General features: G+C 33.2%; 1 protein-coding gene across 1 annotated transcript; it reads right to left on the reverse strand.

The window, feature by feature from the left end:
• Window positions 1–6,019: 6,019 nt before the first annotated feature.
• LOC107004111 (GDSL esterase/lipase 2-like) lies at window positions 6,020–8,334 on the reverse strand. Its single transcript, XM_015202346.2, has 5 exons — window positions 7,953–8,334; window positions 7,543–7,664; window positions 6,846–7,055; window positions 6,461–6,707; window positions 6,020–6,370 (listed from the first exon to the last, which is right to left on the reverse strand). Exons 1-5 carry the CDS (start codon window positions 8,212–8,214, stop codon window positions 6,129–6,131), a joined length of 1,083 nt encoding a protein of 360 aa, XP_015057832.1. The 5' UTR covers window positions 8,215–8,334; the 3' UTR covers window positions 6,020–6,128.
• Between the last annotated feature and the right edge of the window lie 15,949 nt (window positions 8,335–24,283).

Here is a 24,283-nt window from a genome sequence, read left to right on the forward strand (position 1 = left end):
AAGATGATTAATATGGACTTTATCACAGGCTTTCCAAGATGTCGCAGACAACATGATTCTATTTGGGTGATTATCGATAGAATGACAAAGTCAGCCTATTTCCTGTCGGTAAAGACTACTTATTCGGCCGAGAATTATGCTAAGTTGTACCTTCAAGTGGTGGTGAGACTGGATAGAGTTCTGTTCTCCATTATTTCAGATAGAGGTGAACAATTTACTACATAGGTCAGGAAATCTTTCTAGAAAGGTTTAGGTTCAAAGGTGAAATTAAGCATTCCTTTTCATTCTCAGACAGATGGACAAGCAGAACGTACCATCCAGACTTTAGAAGACATGTTGAGAGCTTGTGTGATTGATTTCAAAGGTAATTGGTATGATCACATAAATCTCATTGAGTTTGTTTACAACAATAGCTACCACTCGAGCATCCAAATGACTCCATATGAAGCTCTTTATGGGAGAAGATGCAGATTTCCTATTGGGTGATTCGAAGTTGGTGAAGCATAGTTGATAGGACCAGATCTAGTTCACCAAGCTATGGAGGAGGTTAAAGTGATTCAAGAGAGATTGAAAACGGTACAGAGTCGCCAAAGCTCCAACACATATGTTAAAAGAAGGCCACTAGAGTTGAGGTAGATAATTGGGTGTATTTAAAAGTTTCACCCATGAAGGGATCATGAGGTTTAGTAAAAAGGGGAAACTTAGTCCCAGATATATTGGTCCTTACAGAATATCCAAGAGAGTTGGCAATGTAGCATACGAGTTAGAGTTACCCCAAGAGTTAGCAGCGGTTCATCTGGTTTTCCATATTTTTATGTTGAAGAAGTTCTTGGGTGATCCTGCATTGATTGTACCAACTGAGAATGTTGGGATTGAGGATAGCTTATCCTATGAAGAGATTCCAGTCCAGATTTTAGATCGTCAACTTCTCACGTTGAGAACTAAGGAAGTTGCATCAGTCAAGGTCCTTTGGAGGAACCAATGCATTGAATAAGCAATTTGGGAAGCTGAGTAAGATATGTAAAAGATATATCCACATCTCTTTGAATACGGAGAAAATGCAGATCAAGGTACTAAATTCTTTTCTTAGCACTTTATAACACTATGTGTAAGCATGTAATTACTTCCTTTTGTTGATTGAGTTGTCAAATGATGTTACTACCCTTAGCTTAGTAAAAGAGTTCTAATTCGAGAACGAATGTTCCCAAGGGGAGATATTGTAACGCCTCGTAATTTGAAATAGCTAGGAATAAGATAAGAAACCAAAAATAATCACTTTGGAAAATAAAGGGAAAATTCTAAAAATTTCCTAAGTTTAAAAAGTGAGTTCTGGTCATTTTCAAATGGTCATAACTCCTATCTCAGGAGGAGTTAGGGGAAATTCTACATATGGATGGAAAAACCTTGGAAGATCTTTCCAACAGCACTGAGTTTGCTCATTTTCGATGTCGTATAAGGGAGATATTCCTTTTAGGAGTTAGGTTTGTTGGACTGAGGAATGTTCAATCCGGATTTTAGTAAGGGTAAAGTAGTTTTTTAACCCTACAATTTCCAAATTCGTTTTGAGGGTTTATTAGGGGTAAAAATAAACATTAATCAGTTTTAGAAAAGCTTAAAACGTTTAGGGCTTGGGAGAAAAGAGAAGAGAAGAGGAAGATCAATAATTCATCAAGAACGCCAAGATCGTTGAGTGGAATTCATCGGGGTGATCCCTAATTCCCTATCATGTATATGAGATCTTTCTGTGTTGAGTTTGTTCACCCACACACCAACATATTTGATTCAGCGAGTTTTGAATGAATTGAATGATGAATGTTGAAGTTCTTGATGAACAATTGTTGAATTCTTGTTGGTTGAGTTGTAGTATGCCTTTAGTTGTTTTGATTCATGTTTCTGGGCTGTTTTACGAATTTACACTATTGGGTATTGAGAATTTTAGTGATCCTAAATGTTTGGGGGAAGATCCATGGAAGTTTAGAAGGTTTAGAGTTGAAAATCGATGAAGAAAAGTTGGAAATCCCGTCTAATAGACCCTGGGGGGCGCCGTGCCTACTTGATCGCCTCAGACCAGAGTCTGTCCGTCGGGCTCTCGCGCTCTGCTCCTCTCAGAGCGTCAAGGTTACCTAGAGACCCCATTATTCCCCTATTTTTTCGTACTATTTTGTAAGTGATGTACCCGCGCTTCCTAGTTGATTCCAACACTCTAAGGTACATCTAAACATCATAAAATCATATCCATAAACATGAGATCATGATCCTTGAATCCATAATTCAATTCAAGTAAAGTTAATATCAAAGTCAAAGAAGTTAAGAGTTAAGTCTAAAGGTTAAGAAGTAAATCAAAGTGACTTCCGAATGTTTTGAAGAGTCTTTAACAAACATTTTTAACTTTGTTTTAAAACACAACTTACAAATTAAGCAAGAGTAAAGAGTTGAGTTCTCAAAAGTTATAAGGGGACTAAGTAATCCCTAAGAGTTACAAATGTTTTTGCACTTAAACAAGTTAAAAGTCTCCAAGCTAGTTTTCAGACAGATGTAATAACTTTATAAAATGAAGCAAGCAGGAAAACTGTGATTTTCGAGAGAGCTTTTAAATCTAAGTTTTGAGCACTAATCTCAAACCACAGAATCAGTATGTTTTAAAAACATAAGAGTCAGTATATTTTGGGAGTACTATTGAGCACCGATGTGGGATGCGAGTTTCATAATAACTCAAATCCCAATGAAAACCATGTAGCCATCATGTTTAAGTGAGGGTCATACATTTTTAATGAACCCTTTTCACAGTACACTAGTGGATCCATTAGTCTGTTCAGGTCCTATACCCTAGCAAAGTTAGGTTGGTCGGGCAGCGTAGGCTGAGTAACGATGTAGCTCTTTAGTGATGGTTGTCGGTTAGAGAAGCTCCAACAGAAGTTATTGTATTTTCATACACATCAGTTGTTTGTATTTCTACATACATCTCAGAGATTTATTGTATCCATATATACATTCATAGTTTACAACATGTTTTCAGCCAACTTTTCTTTATATTGCGTTACTTTTAAATTGCATTATAGTGAAATGAGTAGTTATTCATGAGTTGAACAGAGCCAGGGTTAGTGTTCCTTCTTACTTTTTTTCCACCTCAAGTTTTTTTTTTAGCATTCCAACTCGCATTTTTGTACATTCAATGTAGATGTCAGTTCGCCTGCATCGTACTATAATACAAAAGAAGGTAGCTAGGATCAGCATTTGGCGCACTGTTGATCCAGTGAGCAGCTTAGAGTCAGTTAGTGATCCTTCCTTCATTCCAGAGGACATATTTAGTTTTAGCTATTTGTTTAGTATTTAGTTGTTAGGATGATTGTGGGTCCTGTCCTAACATCCATCTTTATATTAGAGGCTTCATAGACAAATGATATTAGTTTTTCTTGGTCTTTTCTTTCACTTGTAATTGTCTAAGACTTGGGTTGTCATTTTGGCTAATTACTTTCTTTAAAGTGATTTCTTGAGATTATATCTTGTGCAAGTCTTCCGCTGAGTTAAGTAATTCAGGCCAAGGGTATGCTCCAGGCTAGAAATAGTCCTTGAGTGCCGGTCACGTCCAGGGTGTAGACTCGGGGCGTGACAATAAGTGTGACATACTCATTGATAGGCGCGTGAAAGAGTTAATAGTTAATTTTAAATTATTCTTTTTTCATCTTCTTCTCAATTTTCAGCCACCACATTTTGACCAAATTAAATTTCCCTTAATGTGAAAGAAGATTTTCCAACAAAAATGACAAAAAATATTTTTAAAATTTCATAATAAATTCATTAGTAAAATTCTTTCGTGAAAAATCTAATATTTAGGACAAAGTGATATTTAAGAAAAATTAATAAAACTTATTTCAATAAATTACAGAGAGTGAATTCAACGAAGCGCAACATGCAGGTGTGGTTATGGGTAGTTTATGTAAAAAGGGAAAGAAATTTGGAAAAGCAAAGCAGAGGAGCCAGTGACTATTTTTCTAACCCCAAAACAAAAACTCAAATGAGAAAGGAGATTTGTTTGTTTTTTGGATTTCGAAGAAGGTTATCAGGGGGTAGGGAGGAAATGTATTTGGAGAAGGCGATCAGAGTTTGTGGTCGGGTGGTTTGGAGAAGACTATTGGGGTGGGGTGGGTTGGGGGAGCTTTGGAGAAGACGGTCGGGGGTGGGGTGGGGGGCTTTTCTTAGTTGGCTTAATTTTTATTTGACTTTTATTTGGAGAAAAATATTATGTGTCATTATTTCAGTGGCCAATTTTATTTTTACTCAATATTAATTATTTAAAAATTATTTTTGACACAAATGATAAATGTGGTTATTTTATTGGTCACTTTGCATGTCATTGACGAGTGTAATTCACACATATTATATGTTGTTGCTGATATTAAAAAAAGTAAAAATGACCAAATAAAATCCTGCATGAGGTGTCTATAAACATCAACTAATTAAGGTGCTTAAGTGAAATATTGTGTCAACTTTAGGAGGCTACCAATGAATTAGGCCTAAATTAAGATATGTTTTCTTCCATATGCAATTTCACTCAGGGACTCATTATTTAGTAACTTACGATTAATGTATCTTCATTTACGTACTAAAAATCCGTTTCACAAAAATTTTGATATTAAACTTAAAAAAATTGAATCTAATACTGCAAAGAAAGGGATGTTTGGAATTGGTAGAAATGGAGCTGAAAGACATCTCTCTTCCATGGTTTATGGTATAATATTTCATCAATTTTGTTCTAAATCCGATGAATTAGTGGTACCGTTCATGGTGAATTCACTTGGGTTCTCAACAAAAGAATCCATTTCCACAAGCGCTAAGGTAACTCGTTCGAGACTCTGAAACTATGAGCCTCTTTTGTTACTTGATCTCTTTCACAAAATTGGTTTGAACAAATCACAGATGAAAACACTTGTCTATTCTCTTCTATAAACTGTTGTTTTGTGATATTGACACAACCCTGAAACCCAAAATTAAGGTTTTACAACAACTTAACTTATCTGGATCTGACATTGTTACATTAATTGGAAAAAGTTCTATTACCGCTTAATATAGCGTTGTTGCAAAATCAAGCAGAAGAGATTTTTCTCATTCCTCGAGGATCAGGTATGTTTCTTCATAGCATTGCAGCACTTGTTGCGCTTCATGAATCTACATTAGAAAGAAAATTAGAAAAGAGATGCCTGAGTTGTATGATTTATACATCAAAGTTGCAAGATAAAGAGAAATTTTTACAGTGGTCGCAAAGCAATGCTTGCTTAAGAGGTTTTTATTTGACTCTTGATAATGTAGCTCTATTCAAGCATGTTACTAGTTCGCTCTTCACTGTTGATGATACATTATTGAGCGATGAAAACTAGAGATTGAGGGAAGTCTTCAAATCAACTGATGCTTCTTGTTTAATATTTTCAAATGAGACTTGATGTGTATGACATTGATCTTTTGAATGTTTATCTCAATCAGGACAATGATTGTGGGACAGTATTGCTCCTCTACCTAATCTTGGCTCAAGTATTTTCCTTTGTTGCATTGTCTAGGTTAGTGGGTTGAAAATCTTCATTATACTTTGAAAAGCACTTAGTCAAGACAATTTTGTTTGTTTGATATGCAAACACTATTATCGCACAAACACCATTAAAACTTGAAAATTGTTTTGCTCAAAAACTTTTTTGCAAGCAATACAGGGTAAGTTTCAGCATAATAACTTTCCTTGAAATACCATTTATAAGAAGTCTCAACCTTGAATGCCGGTTTCTAGTGTAGCTACCCTTGGGAAATGAGTGGGTGGTTCGAGATACTGACACAGAACTCTTAAGGTTTCTTCAATGTAGAACAATGGTTAAATAATATTTGTATCATAGGTACATAAGGACAGAACTTGTGTGTTGTGATTTTGTTTACCCTTGTAAAGATGTGCTATCAAGTTGTTGTTTTCATGTCAAGTTGCTTATTCACCCCTTCGTTCCCCATGCTTGTGTCGTTGTTTTTTGGTATGACATAAAAATTGAAGAATGAGAAACAATAGGGATAGATGGGAAATTATTTGCATGAATTCAGAGACAATGACAAGCATCATAAATGTTGAACAGAATTGTTGTTTATTGAGTTATAAGCTATGCTGGTAGATGGAAAAATGACTTCAAGTTGTAAGGCTGAATAACATCCACAGTGCCATTCCATAGTAATTCAGCAACTTGTTTGTATGCCATTTCTGTGAGATGACCAGAGTCGAAAAATAGGTAATCCTTTACATTTTTGCACAACTTGTACTCTTTTACTTGTCTCTTCCCTCCACAACTATAGATTCCTCTGAATGGATCCGTCCCACAACAAGCCGATTTTGATGTTTTAAACCCTACACAAATATACAATGCATGTTAGAAAAGCACCTTCAAAATTGTAATTTGTTACTCCAAAAGGTAGAGTTAGAGGAAGAGAAACTTACCATATTTTGAAGGATCGTTAATTCTTTCACTAGCAACTTTGAAAAAATCAAATAAGGAATACTTAAATCCAAGCAATTGTTGTTCTAGTTGCTTTAGCATTTTAGCCAAAGCTGAGTTGTGTATTTTTGCAAGGGTTGTGAGTTGTTGTATGCAGTTGCCATTTTTAAGAGCCCTAGAACCTGGTGTACAACCCAAAGGTCCCAAACTAAGGATCACAAATTTTCTCCCTCCTTCCTTGTATATTCCCTGTTTCAAACAAATTTAACAAAAATATTATTCCTTTTACTTGTCTACTGTGATAAAAATAGATATTGTGTTTCGAAAACTAAAAAAATAGTTGTAATTTATCACTTTTAATTCTCCAGTGTCATTAAAATGTAATACCTTGATAACAGATGTCAAGTTGCCGATTACCATGTTTGCATATTCATGTTTTGGATACGTTGCGTTAAAATTGAAGTAATCATTATTTCCTGCACTAAATACGTATACTGCATTGGACAGGAGTTGTTTAGACTTTTTTCTTCCAAACTTTTTCTTTAAATCTTTGGTCACTTTCTTGAAATATTTCAATTGTGTTTTAAGATCAATAACCTGCAATTTCAAAAAAAAATAAAATTAGTTAGCTAGTGATGGTATCTTTTCTAGTTAAAAAAGGACTACATCTACTATGGTGACAGTTCAAATTGTTATATACAAACTAAGGTAATTAGAAATTTCCTCAAGTAAGACTAGATTTTTCCTTTTTTTTTTATGAAAATTAATAAAGTCACATCGATTTTTAAAATAAAAAACTGCAATTGACGAAAATAAAATAATAAAAAAATAACATAAAAATTAATATTTCGTGTTTAAATGGTACATAAGAAATGAAATAAAAGAATTGAAATGGATCAATGCTAAGATGAAGTGTCACAATAAAAAAAGAGAGCAGGTTTGAGAGGCTGTGTATGTGTTTAGCTAGAGATATTTTTGAATAATCACTATGCCCAATGAGTTGACCTGACCCTATTCATCTTTAATCACTCTTATATTATTTGAATTTCTGTTGCAAGGAAGAATCAAAATATAAATGACTTACAAAGCCACGAAAAGTTTCATCTAGACAGCTAGCTCCTCCTGATGCAAAATTCACTCCATGGACAAAATGGTCTTTTCCAATCTCAAAATAAGATGGAACCAATGGAAGCTCAGCATATCCAGCTATTTGAAAACAATAAAACCAATTAACTTCCATTCCATATGATATAGATATTTATAAACATACATAATAATAACGCTTTCAGCTGTTCAAGTACTTTTATCTTTACCATATATATCATTAAACAATTCTATCGAAATTTAGGATAACACTAAAATCGAGCTGATTATCACTCAACTAATAAAGTTGTTCTTAGAAATATTTATATCGTAACTAGTATTATATATTTTTTATACATTTAAACTCGAATATCTTTGTAAAGAGTAGATCAGAGGTGGATGTAACATTACCAATAAAATCAGGAATGAGACGACCATCACAAAATCTGCCAGTAGGAGGATTGAACAAGGATTCACCATAAGGCGACCAATTAGCTTGGAATTCAGTAGTAGTGTTGATGTAGTTGTTATTCCCAGGATCAAAGAGAGAATCACCAAAAACAAAGAGGGCTTTTTGTTTTTGAACTGATAATAATGATCTATCATAGCTGCCAACACACGTCCCAAATGGTATGCCAATTATTCGAGAAAACCAAATGATTAGACCCATCATTTTTGCAACTACAATATAATTCTAGCTACTTGAAATAAATAAGAGATGTGTAGCCTTAGTTTATTGAATTTTTTTATTCTACTGATTTTTTGAACTAAATGATTAAGAGTGACTGAGCTTTCTATATTATTTTATTATTAAGTCATCTTAAGAAGATATATAGTTGACCAGGGGAGACAAAAAATAACGAAAAATATAAATAAATATTACTCCACTAGAAGACAAGAGTATGCCTGCAAATCAATTGATTATTGTAGTATTTATAACTTCATCTACAATACAACTATACAAGTATAGGAGATATACATGGTTTTGTTTTTACCGGAACTCCGTTTATTAATCCCTTAAATACAAAGATAGATTTTACGTGAAAATCCTAATAGTTTCTACTATGATCATGAGAAAAATTTATTTTCTTAAATTTCAAATGATGGTAATTATATTGTAACGATCCTTACTGTCATTTTAAGTTTTCTAAGTGATTTTTTTAAAAAAAAATTACCTTTTTTTTATAAATAATTTTGATATATTATTTGACTGATATTGTCCTTTTTAGGTGATCAAAAGAATATCACGTGAGTTTTTCAAGTTTGACCAAAGTCAACATTTATCAAGCTTGAAATTAAATCCTGATAAATCTCTATGATAATTGTTGACTTGGTTTGATAGTTGATTCAGGTTTCGGGGCATTCAATATTTGATTTGGATTTTGGGGCATTTAATAATTGATATGGATTTTGAAAGTTTAATATTTGATTCGGGTATTGAGGCATTCGAAAGTTTTTGGGTCATTCATTCTTGAATGGTAAAACTTTTTTCTTTTAAAAATACCTAAAATAAATTAATCCAAATAGACTTATAATTGACTATTAATTTATATTTTTGACAGAGTATTACTCTAGCTTGTTATAGAGTATGCCCCTGTTGAGGATTCCTACGAACATGAATTCTAGTTTTATATTAGGTCACTAGCTGCCTTTCTTATTTTATAGTTCATATACGACACTCAAGCATCATAAAATTAAACTAAATCAAGATTAGGATACTTAAGAATATTTCCTCATTGAATTAAATATATTTGTCACGATCCAAAAATGGACGTGATAAAACTCGTATGATCCCACCAAGACAAGTCAGCCTAAAATTCAACAATACCCAAAAAAAATAAGGAAATAAACTAATAATTATAAGCATGAAAATACTTAATATTTTTAAAAACAACCCCAAAACTTGGTTTTCCTGTGTACAAGTCACTAATGCATAGAAAATAGAGTTTGAAAGATAGTCTCGATGTCTTTCTCTCTAGAATGGAACAAAACATAAGTAAGGTACAAGATAGTCTGTCGGGATGACGGTATCCACTATAAAACCTCGAAAGTAGACAGAAGGAGGATAATCACATAGATCCGGGCTACGATCCCACACAAGTGCAGAAGCAAGGAGTGCGTATCCAACAACATGGTACTCAACAAGAAATTCACTAAGCACAATATAAAACTAAATTAGAAAAAGAGAAATCCTTTCATCTAAATCGAACCGCCACAACTACAATTTACGATATACAACTCACAAAAGTTCATATCACAGTCCACCAATTATGTTTTATCAAATCGCAAGTGTCAAGGTCATCAATCACAAGTATCAAAGTCAAGTTCATCAATCTCAAGTATCACGTTTATCAACCACAAGTATCAAGTTATCGATTATAATAATCAAGTTTATCCATCACAATATCAATATGGACTTATAGGAAACACCCACAGTCCATATATCTGCTGGAAATGACCCCATCATTAATAACACGCGTCGATAATAACTTCGGCATCAATAAACGAGTTCCCAATGACCTCTGGATCAATTACACTCATGCGATGACCTTGACATGAATAACACTCACCAATAATGACCTCCACATCAGTAACACTCACCAACAATGACCTTGACATTAATAACACTCACATGACCACCAATTCAATATCAAACACTCAAAGGCAATTCACACAACTCAAAATAATATTATCAACAAGTATTAACCTCATTTCTATCATCAAGTTTATTCAATTTGATCAATTATCCCATCATCTCATTCTTATTACTCCCAAACAGAAACAACAAGGAGGACTCAAGATTCTACAAGTTTTAACAGGTTTCAGAAGTTCACTTGCTTTAATCAATCAAAAATATTTCCAAGACTTAAGTTTTTCCATTCAGAACAATATTCAAACCAACATAATCTAGTCAAACAAGGGAACTTACAACTCCCATGTCAAGCAATTTGAATAAAGTGGTCAAATTGATTCAAAAACCATTCGATGTCGAAAATAAAGGTTGAATATAAAAATTGTTACATGAATATGTTAACCATAACATTTCAAATCCATTGATGAAAATTATTTCGAAAACAAAGGGGTACTCACCCCCAAAATCACTATTTTAGCCAAAACCCCAAGTTCTTAAAATTCCCAAACATTGTCATTCAAAATATTTAATTTGATGTTAAAAACAACAATGATAATAGGGAATCAAAGGTTTGGGTTCATAGAGACTTACACAAAAGAATGACTACAAAAATATCTTTGAAATCGCTCCACAAGAGTTCTTAAAGCTCAAAAAAGTGAAAAATGGGAAAGAAACCTCGCAATTTCAGACCAAAAGCCTTGAAGATCTCGTTCTCGCAGAAAAGATCACTAACACGAGCTTCGCAAAATCGAAGGCTTAGTTGCGAAAGTGAACCCCATATAATTGACCAGCCTCGCTTTCGCAAGTTGTCCATTCGCTAAAGCTAAGGTTGGAAAAGTGACGAGGCCTTCATGAAAGCAAAGGTTAGCCCTCCTGACCCTTTGCAAACACGAGCCATTATTAGCTAATGTGAATTTCGCGAAAGCGAAGAACCTTCACGAACATGAGGACTTGAGTCATAAGCAATTATCAGTCAATACAAATAATTATGAATGGAGCTTTGGGATTTGTTTAGAACCCCGCACATACAAACCCAATATGCTACTCAAATAATCTTGATGTTCCGGACTCAGTGGAACCATTGAAATATGAATTATCGGTCCCGTAGTATTGAAATGGATTAAAGTCACAAAAAAATAGAAGAATGCCTAAAAAGGCTAAATCAAGCTCGAGACCGCCAAAAATTCAACTAAGACCTCTTCTGGGCCTAAAATCATCCCCAAAATCTAATAGAGCCTAATATCATTCCCCCACATCTAATGGAGGCTAAAATCATCCCCCACATCTAATGGGACTATCAGAAATCAAATTCGAGCATCCAAACTCTGAAATTGGCCAAAATCAACCCAACGGTTAAATTCTCAAAAAAATTCAACTCAAGATTTATAATCCATGAAAAGACTTTGAATTTTAAGTCGACGACACTCATAGACAACATTTCATATTTAAGGACCGATGGATTTGATAGAATTCTATTCCGAGGTTCGAAACAAAATAAACCAAAACTACTTTTTAAAAACTTTAGTCTTTCAAAACTCTAAAATTTCCACAACTCATAACTTTCTACTCAGAATAGATTTCACAATCTAACCAGAAATGACTCGGGGTAATCATTCTAAGGAGTAAAATAGAAAATTTTAAAATGACCGATCGGGTCATTACATTACCTAATATTAAAACCATGTTATTTCTCGAATATAAAGTAAAAGGAAATAAATTAAACCTCGAATAACTGCGGATATTTGGCCCCTATATCTGACTCCATCTCCCAAGTTGCCAGTCTAACTAGATGCTGCTTCCACTGCACCTTAATTGATGCAATCTCTATGGTCCTAAGTTTTCAAACTTGCCTATCCAGAATGGAAATATGCTTCTTCTCAAAGTTGCCACTCCAACTAGATAGTGCTTCCGCTTCACCTTAATTGACACAATCTCTATAGTCCTAAGTTTCAAACTTGCCTATCGAGAATGGAAATATGCTTCTTGTCAAATGACAAGCGTATCTCCTACACTACCGAATCAAGCGAATGTACATGAGGCTCATCTAACTGTACTTCGAAGCATAGAGATATGAAACACATAATGCACAACTGACAAGCTAGGAGGAAAGGCCTGCTTCAAGGCCATCTCTCTTACTCAACTCAAAATATCAAAAGGGCCAATGAATCTAGGGCTAAGTTTGCCCTTCTCCTTGAATCTCATCACACCCTTCATGGGTGAAATTCGAATCCATGATCACCCTATATAAATACTAAGGATTGAACTATTTGGTCTGCATAACTCTTATGTCTTCTCTTGACTACCAACAGTCTACCCAAAACCATACGGATCTGCTCCATGGCATCTTTAAGAAATTTTGTGTCTAAAGAGTCCATCTTAACATAATTATAGCAACCAACCATATATGTGCACCATCTACCATATAATGTCTCAAATGGGGCCATCTAAATAGTGGAGTGATAACTCTTATTATATGAAAACTCTGGTAAGGACAGGTGTTCATCCCGTCGAGCACTAAAGTCAATCACATATCCTCGAAGCATGTCCTTATACACTTGAATTGTCTGCTCGGACTGCCTGTCTGTATGAGGGTGAAACATTGTAATCATATATAAAGTAACCAAATCATGTTGTAAGGCTCTCCAAAAGTGGGATGTAAATAGTGCACCTTGATCAAAGACAGTGAAAGTAGGCACACCATGAAGTCGGACTATGTGACTAAGGTAAAATTGGGTTGATTTCTCTATCGTATACTTTACCTGAATTGGGATGAAATGGGTGGACTTGGTCAGCCTATCGACGACTGCCAATATAACGTCATAACCACCGAGGATAGTAGGCAAACCTAGAAAAAAAATCTTGGTTATCTGTTCCCACTTCCAAGTAGGATTAGTTATGCTCTGCGACACACCTCGGATCAATGGTGCTCACACTTGACCTATTGGAAAGTCAAGAATCTAGACAGCAAATCTTAAATATCCCTATTCATACCACACCACTAGTTTCGCCATCTCTGATGATGATACATCTTCACTGATCTCTGATGGATGGATTATCGAGAATAATGAGCCTCCTCAAGAATCAATCTAATCAACTCGTCTTCCTAGGGCACAAAATCCCGCCTCCAACCCTTAAGGCATTGTTAAATTCAAGGATATCCTCCTTTTCTCTTTATCTTGAATGAATTCAATTATGGTAACAAACTAATTAGATTCCTCAATAGAGTCGTCGTTTCTATTATGCCGTAATTTCACTATATTTAGGAAATCATTTCTTGAAATGTTCCAAGCATAAAATAATTTAAGAAAATACTTAGAAAGAGTCGCCACTTAATTTTTTAAAGAAATTAAGAAAACTTAATTGAAAAAGACTCTAACAGATGAAGTCTTTAAAATTTAGAGAAAATGTGTAAGAGGTTCTTATGTACGCTTCAAGAAGCTTTTTAAGGCACTTGAAGCGCCCGCTAACACGCGGTTGTCCTACAACTTGATTAAAATATGTTTTATATTCTTAAGAACATCATATAATATAATAATTAACAATATTTGATTAACTTTTAAAAAATATGTAAACACAGAGCAAATTTTATTTTTATTTTAAAGAAAATAGAACCTAAATTAGACTTTTTGAAATTAACTATAAGTGAATAGAATTTTAACAAAACTGATTAGTTAACATTTCTTTTTTGAATCATTTTGAAAGATAATAATTTGAATGAATTTGATCAATTAAAGTATGAAAAATATTTTAAATTAATTAAAAAATGAGTAAGAAGTCTTCACTAAATATATTGAAATAAGAGTATAAGAGTTGATTAAAATATAAAAATAAATTAGCATAAAGAATACAGTTCATCTTTTTGGGAATTTGATCAAATTAAACCAAAACAAATAAAAGGCTAGAGAGTTAATGCAAATATATAAATGATAAAGGAAGAGAAACAAGTTTGAGCTTTTGGTTTTACCTGTCCTAAATCTATTATGTGCCAAAAAGGGCTTTGGCCCATTGAATTAACTCTGCTGTTGGACTCCTGCTGTTCAAAAAGATGGGATTTAGCCCATTTTCGTCTCCAAATATCAGTGTATACCCTGATCGTATATGAATGCGTATGAGTTATATTTTGGTCATTTTTCGAACATAACGAACTGTATACTAAATTTATACAACCCACTTTTATGTTTCCAACCTGCGTCTTCATTTTGTGCTCTACATATTTGCTGTCCGAAACCTATATATCGGTGTATACATGTTGTATACAGTTTGTTCACAACCCATTTCTTGGGCTTTTGAACATTTATGACTTAATTTTCAGCAGTTCATTAGGTCTCCGAAACATGTATCAGCTTCCGAATATAAAGGGGGTTTGACTCAAGAAATAGGAAAAACAAAGATCAAATCCTTGTGGCTTAACTCGGAAATGCAAGATAGATAGGTCCACCATGGACTCGAAAGAGATTCACATCACACAAAGGAAAAGAAAAGAATTAGAAAAAGAGATGAAGCTTTCAACAAATACATGATTAAATGATTTACTCACAACGGAAATAAACATACACATTATTTTGAAGATACAATAGCATACGTAGATTTAGGGGTGTACAAAACTGAATCGAAACTCAAACCAAACTGCAAATCGGGTCAAACCCCCCCAAAAAATCGAATAGTGGTTTGTTTTGACTTGGTTTGGTATGGGAAAAAAAAACCCGACTATATTTGAATTGGTTTGGTTTCAACTAAAAAAACAACCTTAGACCAAACCACCCGACATTATATATGAAATTTTAATTTTTTTTATACATAAAAATATTTACTTTGACATCATTTTAAATTTTTTTTATACTATTTCATAGTTTTATCTTTTAATATATTATTTCAAGTTTAAAACTCAGAATTCGGAATGTTCAAATAAAGATTATAGTTCATAGATGTTGATAATTATAATAAAACTTAATAGTAATGGAAAAATAATTTCAATTCAACACTAAAAATGACAATAATATTGAATATTTGTTCTTTAGTTTTACATTGCTTAGACAATTAAAATGCATAATCTAATTTTAATTTTCCTTAAATATTTAATATTGTAACTAATGCTTATTAAACTTATGTAAACATGATTTAGTATTTTTAAATTATGATTATTTTCATTATGACTTTACGATATTTATTTTGTATATGATTTCATTATTAATTTTATTGAATATTTTTGTGTCATCAATACTCATATCATATTTTGTGTTATTTTTTTAAGAAACACCTTAGATAATTGTATTTTGATTGGACAGAAGAAATATATGGATTACAAGTTAATTATATATTTGTATGCAAACTTTAATAAAAAAAATCCTAAAATCTAGAAAAATCCTAAGTTTATTAGTTTGGTTTAATTTATAAATTTAAAAATTAGACACAATGGTTTGGTTTGGTATTTAAAAAAGCTGAACCAACCCGAGGTTGAATAACCCAAAAAAATCCAAATTTTATTAGTTTTGTTTGGTTTATAAATTTAAAAATTTTACACGAATTGTTTGGTTTGATAGCTGAAAATCCCGAACCAACCCGGTCATGTACACCCCTATGCAGATTCATCAAGTAATATGCAAATTTAAGACATGGATCATATGCATCAAATAAAGTAAGCATTTTTATCTACAACAGAAAGACAATTGCAATGAGATAGAATTGAATTCAAACTGATAATTCACATGACTCATTTGATCATTCTTTGGAAAGAAAGCCATCTGTGAATGTCAAAGAAATTATAGATAAATCCAAAAAATATAAAACGAAATCAACACCAACTAAGAAGATTCCAATACAACAAGGTCGACTATAATACAACAAACTTACATGGCCCATCTTAGGTATTAATGAGTTATTGGAAGATAATTTTGATGAATTCCAACTTTTAAAGGTAGAAATATTTAATAGAAACAAAGACTCAATAGCAACGGACAATTTACTTCAACTTGAGGGAAGATAACAAGATTCAATTTTAACATAATTTACAAGTGAAGATGCTAAAATATATCAACACATCAAAACAAAAGGAAATTAATAGGAAACAAACAACACAAATGTAATCAAACTCTGGTAGCTTGAACTAAGAAACTGGGGATTTTTTTTAAAAGTGACATTAAGGTTTCAAAATAAATGGGTGGTGACATAAGTCTTAATTATTGGGTGTAGGTGACAATTATGTGATTAATGATTAAGGATTGTGGAGTTGCCCTCAAGTTTATAAGTTGACAGTTTGGTCGATTAATGAAGGATAAAAGGGTAATTTTACAATACCTAATTTAACCAACTTTTGTTGGGAATTAAATGAGGGATACAATGGTAAATTGACTATACCAAACCTAATATAACCAATTTTGGTGGGAAATATCGAGCCAAAAGAGGAAATAAGAGCTTTTTCCCCCGCCTCAAGCTGTCGTATTCGTCCTCTTCTTCTGTTGCTGCTCTCGTCTTTGCTTGCTTGCTTGCCTTTCTTCCTGCTCTCTTCATCTTCCTCTTCTTCTTCTTCTTATTTTCGTATATTGCGGGTCTTCGCTGGTAATGCTTGTGCTTTCCTCTTCTTCTTCTTCTTATTTTCGTATATTGCGGGTCTTCGCTGGTACTGCTTGTGCTTTCTTCTTCTTGAATCAGTTTTTTACCTAATCTGTAACTGGTGGACCAAATTTCATTTTGTTTCAATTGAAATTACTTCATAAGCGATTGGGTTATACACCATTGTTTCTGGTAAGTAAAATTAATAGTTATTTAAAATCAATTCATTATCATCTGATCTGGTACGTGCAATTTTTTCAATAATTTGCATTCACGTTTCCAACATATTGTTATATATGTTGCAACAGTTGACAATTATAACATATTATAGTCATATGTGGCAACACAATTGTTATTTTTCACAACATAACAGTCATATGTAGAAACATATGACTTACATCTCGCCATAGAATAGTCATATGTTGCTGCATATGATATGACTAAAAAATGTTGCCACATGTGATTTATTTTTCACAACAGAATTGTCATATGTAGCAACATATGACTTACATCTCGCCACAGAATAGTCATATGTTGCTACATATGATGTAACTAACAAAATGTTGCCACATATGATTTATTTTTCACAACAGAACAGTCATATGTAGCAACATATGACTTAAATATCGCCATAGAATAGTCATATGTTGCTACATATGATATAACTAAAAAATGTTGTCACATGTAAATTAATTTTTCACAATAAAACAGCCATATGTAGCAACATATGACTTAAATATCGCCACAGAATAGTCATATGTTGCCACATATGATATAACTAAAAAATGTTGCCACATGTGATTTATTTTTCACAAAAAAACAGTCATATATAGCAACATATGACTTATATATCGCCACAGAATAGTCATATGTTGCTACATATGATATAACTAAAAAATTTTGCCACGTGTGATTTATTTTTCACAACAGAACAGTCATATGTAGCAACATATAACTTACATTCGCCACAGAATAGTCATATGTTGCTACATATGATATAACTAAAAAATGTTCCCACATGTGATTTATATTTCACAACAGAACAGTCATATGTAGCAACATATGACTTAAATATCGCCACAGAAAGTCATATGTTGCTACATATGCTTATTCTTCATAATTATTAATTTTTTTTAATTATTTTCTTCAGGTACAATGTTATTATTTGTAGGGATTGATTGTTGTGGTGGATGACTCGAGAAGAAAAATCAATTCATATGGCGTTGGGAGGATAGTAAAAAACGAGGAGCTGGTTCAGTATGGATGTATGTCGAAAGAAACATTTTGTATGATAAGTTCTTCAATTTAGTCGTGCAAAAGTTTGGATTCAATTGTAAGGCGCAAGATCTTTTCATGAGTTACATTCCCCATTTTTTTTTCATAATGACAAGGTTTTACCTTTTAGAATAACTCATCAATCTAGCTCGAGTGTTTATTTGGGAGGAACAGAGAAACCGTCAATATTAAGAGTCTACGTGGAAGAAACTCATATCGAGGAGGATCATAATATAGACCAAGGCCAAAAAGATATGTTTAATGATGAATTTCATCCTGCGGACATGAATAATCTTGATGATGAAATTGGAATAGGTGAAGGTGGAGGTCAAGGTGAAGGTGAAGGTGAAGGTGTAGGTGAAGCTCAAGCTGAATGGACGGACCTTGAGAGCAAGTTTCCTCCCACACTTATAGTTGGCAGCAACAATCCATGTGCTTCTCAAACTTCACGTGTGAATAATGTTAGAGATGATGAAGAAAGATTTTATAAGGGAGTGACCTTCAAGAACAAGCAAGAACTGAAAAATTCTTTGAAAATTTCTTGCTTGAAAAAAGATTTTAGACTGAAAAAGGTGATCAATTCTCGTAATGTGTTTTCCTTTAAACGTTCATATCCGAGTTGCAATTGGTGGCTGAGGGCTGTGAAATTTACAAGAAGTGACAGGTTTGCCATTAGAATCTATGAAAAGTACCATACGTGTGGTTTAGAGCATCTTACAAGCCATAATCCCCACGCCATGACAAAAGTCATAGGTAAGTACTTTGAGATTAGATTTCAAAGGCCCATCCACAAGAGACATGTCAAATCAACTCCCCACAGAATTGGATTGTAAGGTAAGCTATTGGAAGATTTATAAGGGCATGGAGCATGCTAAGTCTAATGTTAGGGGAACACATGAGCACGGGTACGCAATGCTTAATGTGTACCGGTATATGCTTGAAGTTGCGAATCCAGGAAGCAAGACAGCATTGTCGCTCGATGAAAATGGGAGGTTCCATTACTTCTTTGTATCATATGCTGCTTGGATAATTGGTTTTCAAGAAATGAGAAAGCCGTTGATGGCACATTTCTAAGGAGCAAGTATGGAGGAGTTCTACTATCGGCGGTGGCACAAGATGCCGCGAATCATATATTTTCAGTGGCTTTCTCTGTCGTGGAAAAGGAATGTGATGCCTCATATGATTTTTTTTAAAATATGAGAAGCTTTGTAGATGATACTGATTAGTTGTGCATTATCTCTGATAGGCATTCAAGTATTCGAAAGATGGTTTTGAGAATCTACCCTGCATCTCATTATGGTTGTTGCATGAGCCACCTTGGGGAAAATATTCGAAATAACGTTCACAATTCAAAGGTAGTGTCCCATTTTTATAAAGCAACAAAGGCGCATGATATATGTGAGTTGAATGACCATTTCAATCAAATAAGATATTTTGTAACAAAGGCTGCTGAAGCCCTTGAACGTATTGGATTCCACACATAGAGTAGGGCATTTTGCCCGGGAAATAGGTACCATATCAATTGAGTTTATTTTTACTTTATGTGTTTTATTTGATTTTTATCTGTTGTTCTGTAGATATAACATTATGACATCAAACATCGCAAAATCGGTGAATGATATGTTTGATGTTGAAAGAGAATTTCCCATTGTTGCTCTATTTGATGAAATAAACAGGAGATTTGCATTGTTATTTCACCAGAGGCGTATGGAACTGGTGCACTCCGCGAATAGATTTGTTCCTTCAATTGAAAAAGACATATCAGACTATGTGAACGCGGGCAATAAGTTGTTTGCCCATCAAATCGCTAACTACAAGTTCAGTGTCACTGGTCATGGAGATGTTGCTACTGTGGATCTACAAAGAAGAACTTTTACTTGTAGAATTTTTTATTTGGACAAAATACCTTGTCCACATGCCATGGCAGCGCTTTGATCCCAACATGGTGCTGATTTTTGAAATTAAATTTACCTGTACTCCTCTCTATATTATTCAATGAAAAATACATAATGACATATTGTCAGGAAATTCACCCGGTGCCAACTGAAGATTCTTGGATTGTCCTTTTGGATATCATACAGAGAGAAATATCTCCTCTATATGTTGATCCAAGTAAACCTGGAAGAAGGACATGTAAGAGACGGCGTGGAGTTGGTTAATCATTTCCAATAAGAAAAAATAAGTGTTTTGTATGTAGGGACTTTGGCCACAAAAAAACTACATGCCCAAATCGAAATGCCCCATAAGAAGTGTTAAGCGTTGTGTTGTTGAATTTTAATGAATGTTCTTTCTTATTTGAGTATGATCCCTATTATATAATCTTATTTGGAAATTCCCCAATGCGTGATTTGTTGCTCTTCTTTGATTCTGTGTTAACATATGTCAAATATGTTTTATATTTTACAACAAATTATATTAGTGTGGCAACATATGCCACAAATGTTGCTACAGACAAATCATTGTAGAAACATATGCCACATGTTGTGACAAACGAATTATCTGTAGCAAGATATGCCACAAATGTTGCTACATATAATGATCTGCAGCGATATATGCCACATGTTGTGACAGACGAATCATCTGTGGCAACATATGTCCATCATGTATTATATATTACTATATAACGTATCTGTGGCTATTACAACATATAATTTTAGATGTGGCAACATGTGTCAATTACACATATAAAAACTAATACGAATCTGTCTCAACATACTTTTAAATAATGATTACATGAGAGTGTGCTTTTAGATAATACCTTTGGTTTAATAATTACGAATCTTCAGTTCACTCTGTTGAAATGTCATGTCTTGCAACATTTCAAAATTGTTACCTATATAAAAACACAACAGAAGGGAAAGATAAGTCAAAAGTTGTCTTCTCTTCTCTTCTTCTTCATTCTAAAAAATGGTTTCAACTAGGAAAAACCTCTTGGAATCCCTCCCGACTGAACTAGTAATTCTTATCGTTGAAAGGGTTGCTTCCTACTATCTAGAAGATTTAGTCAGTGTTAAATTATGTTCTAGGTTCCTCAATGAAGTTGGTAATGAACGTTCTTTATATTAGAAGGTTACATTGGCCAGCTTTCCCACTAAACCTACATAGACGATGAATCAACATGCCATGTCTTTTATGAAAAGTTGTATAGCATCGGAAAACATAGAAGCCTTATACAGAAAAGGCGAGGTAATTTTAATGTTTTTCATTTTTTTCACCTTTTCATCAATTTATTTTGTAATCTTAATGTGTTGTTTCTTTTATAGTTTGATTTTTTTCAATGGTAATGATCCAAGTGCACTGAGAATGATTTAAGAAAACAACAAAAGGTGGCCACCCTGGTGAAGATTATGTGCTTGTTGTAATTTCAATCTTTAAAGGCGGTATTTCCATGAGAGAAGGCTTGATGTACATTGCCAACATTGAAAAAACATGTCAGTAATACTGAGAAGATGTCGATACCATTTGCGGTGCATTTTAAATCTAATGTTGGTTCAAGAACCTAATATTTTGGGTGAAAGACCCATTTGTTACACTGTCCATCAACACCAACAAAATGCCTGGAAGATTGGTTGGCCCAGAGGAAGTGACGATGAAACGATATTCATTGCGAATTGTGTATTTGTGATTTAGAACTATATTATCTAGTTAAATTTCTTCCACATACGACCGTGTGAGAATAATTTAATCTATGAAAAAGACGATGTTGATTTTCTTGTTTTTTGTATTTATTTTGAAATTATATATGTGGACATATATTACATTACATATGGTGAAAATGTTTCCTTCACTTGTTTTGTACTTATTTTCGAATTATGATATTACATATGCAGTTTCTGTTGTTGAAATTGCAACATATAATGAAACTGTTGCAACATATAACTACAACAAATCGGTCTTTTGGGGCTTAATTCAATTAAATTGTCACCTAATTCAATATGTAATACCAATATATAGTCCTAAACATTTCTAAGCAACAAGTTATGGTCGTACACAACACTCTCCATTGGATTGTAGCAATTATACTTAGAAATACAATCATCTCACTAGTTCGTCATACATTGTCCTAGTAAATCTATATGATAGTTATATAACACCCTTCTTAATAGTTGTTCCAAATGTTATCCTTATTATTATTGATTATTTATGTTCTAAATCACTAAAATTTAGTTAAATTTTCCATTTTTCATTTCTAAATCGATCAAATCGTCTATTAGTGCCTCCTTGATTTTCATCTGTGACAACATATGCAGTTTCTGTTGTTGAAATTGCAACATATAATGAAATTGTTGCAACATATAACTATAACAAATCGGTATTTTGGGGCTTAATTCAATTAAATTTTCACCTAATTTGATATGTAACACCAATATAGTCTTACAACATCTCTAAGTAACAAATTATTGTCATACACAACACTCTCCATTGGATTCTAGCAATTATATTTAAAAAGAAAATCATCTCATTAGTTCGTCATACATTGTCCTAGTAAATCCATATGATAGTTATATAACACCCTTCTAAATCGTTGTGCTAAATGTTATACCTTATTATTATTAATTATTTATGTTCTAAATCACTAAAATTTGGTTCAAAATTCCATTTTTCCATTACTAAATCGATCAAATCGCCTATTAGTGTCTCCTTGATGTTTCATCTGTGACAACATATGCAGTTTCTGTTGTTGAAATTGCAACATACAATGAAACTGTTGCAACATATAACTATAACATATCGGTCTTTTGGGGCTTAATTCAACTAAATTATCACCTAATTCGATATGTAACACCAATATATAGTCCTACAACATGTCTAAATAACAAATTATGGTCGTACACAACACTCTCCATTGGATTCTAGCAATTATATTTAGAAAGACAATCGTCTCACTAATTCGTCATACATTGTCCTAGTAAATCTATATGATAATTATATAAAACCCTTCGAAATCGTTGTTCCAAATGTTATACCTTATTATTATTGATTATTCATGTTCTAAATCACTAAAATTTGATTAAATTTTCCATTTTTCCATTCCTTAATCGATCAAATCGTCTATTAGTGCCTCCTTGATTTTTCATCTGTGACAACATATGCAGTTTCTGTTTGTTGAAATTGCTACATATAATGAAATTGTTGCAATATATAACTATAACAAATCGGTCTTTTGAGTCATAATTCAATTAAATTGTCACCTAATTCGATTTGTAACACCAATATATAGTCCTAAAATATGTCTAAGTAACAAATTATGGTCGTACACAACACTCTCCATTGGATTCTAGCAATTATATTTAGAAAGACAATCATCTCACTGATTCGTCATATATTGTCCTAGTAAATCCATGTGATAGTTATATACACCCTTCTAAATCATTGTTTCAAATGTTATACCTTATTATTATTGATTACTTATGTTCTAATTAACCATAATTTTGTTAAAGTTTCCAATTTTCCATTCCTAAATCGATCAAATCGTCTATTAGTGCCTCCTTTGTTTTTCATCTGTGACAACATATGATGTTTCTGTTGTTGAAATTGCAACGTATAATGAAATTGTTGCAACATATAATGAAATTGTTGCAACATATAACTATAACAAATCGGTCTTTTGCAAAAGTGACCCAATGATAGGAAAAACCCATTCTGTTTGACAAAAAGTAAAATAGGACCATCCCATTCAAGAATACATTTTCATTTTCATTTCAAGAATAGGATTTTCAAATTTTTCATCTTTGTCGCTTTAGTTTTGGCGCTCTTTTTTCACTCTCTCTCTCTCTCTCTCCTGGGATGTCCTCTATCCTATAGGACCTGTCTCTTCACATTAATGTAATGATCTTAATTGATTTTCTGTCAGTCACTCCCAGTCACACTGTTCTCTCCTCTATTTGATTGGCCTTTGGTTAAACCAAATTTCGGCACTCACATATTCAACAGTAAATCGATTTTCATTAGATCGATTTTTTTGTTAGTTGATTTGGTATGATGTCAAATGCCATACTAAATCGAATTTGAGATAATGAAAATGATACTATGTTGAATGTTAAAATGCATTGCAAACATGGAGACTTACTTTCAATGCAAACTTCATGGTCAAAAGACAATCCAGGTCGCGAATTTTGGTCTTGTCCACGATATCGTGTATGTATGTTTATTTCTACAATATGTGGAGACTCAGATCTCTTTATTTTTTTAATTTAAATTTATGTCTTTGTGGTTTGTATTTTAGGAGAATTCATGCAACTTCTTTAGATGGAGGGATCGTGAAGATGTTGATATGCGATCCAAG

Source organism: Solanum pennellii, chromosome 11 (genome assembly GCF_001406875.1).
Source record: "Solanum pennellii chromosome 11, SPENNV200".
Lineage (NCBI taxonomy): Eukaryota > Viridiplantae > Streptophyta > Magnoliopsida > Solanales > Solanaceae > Solanum > Solanum pennellii.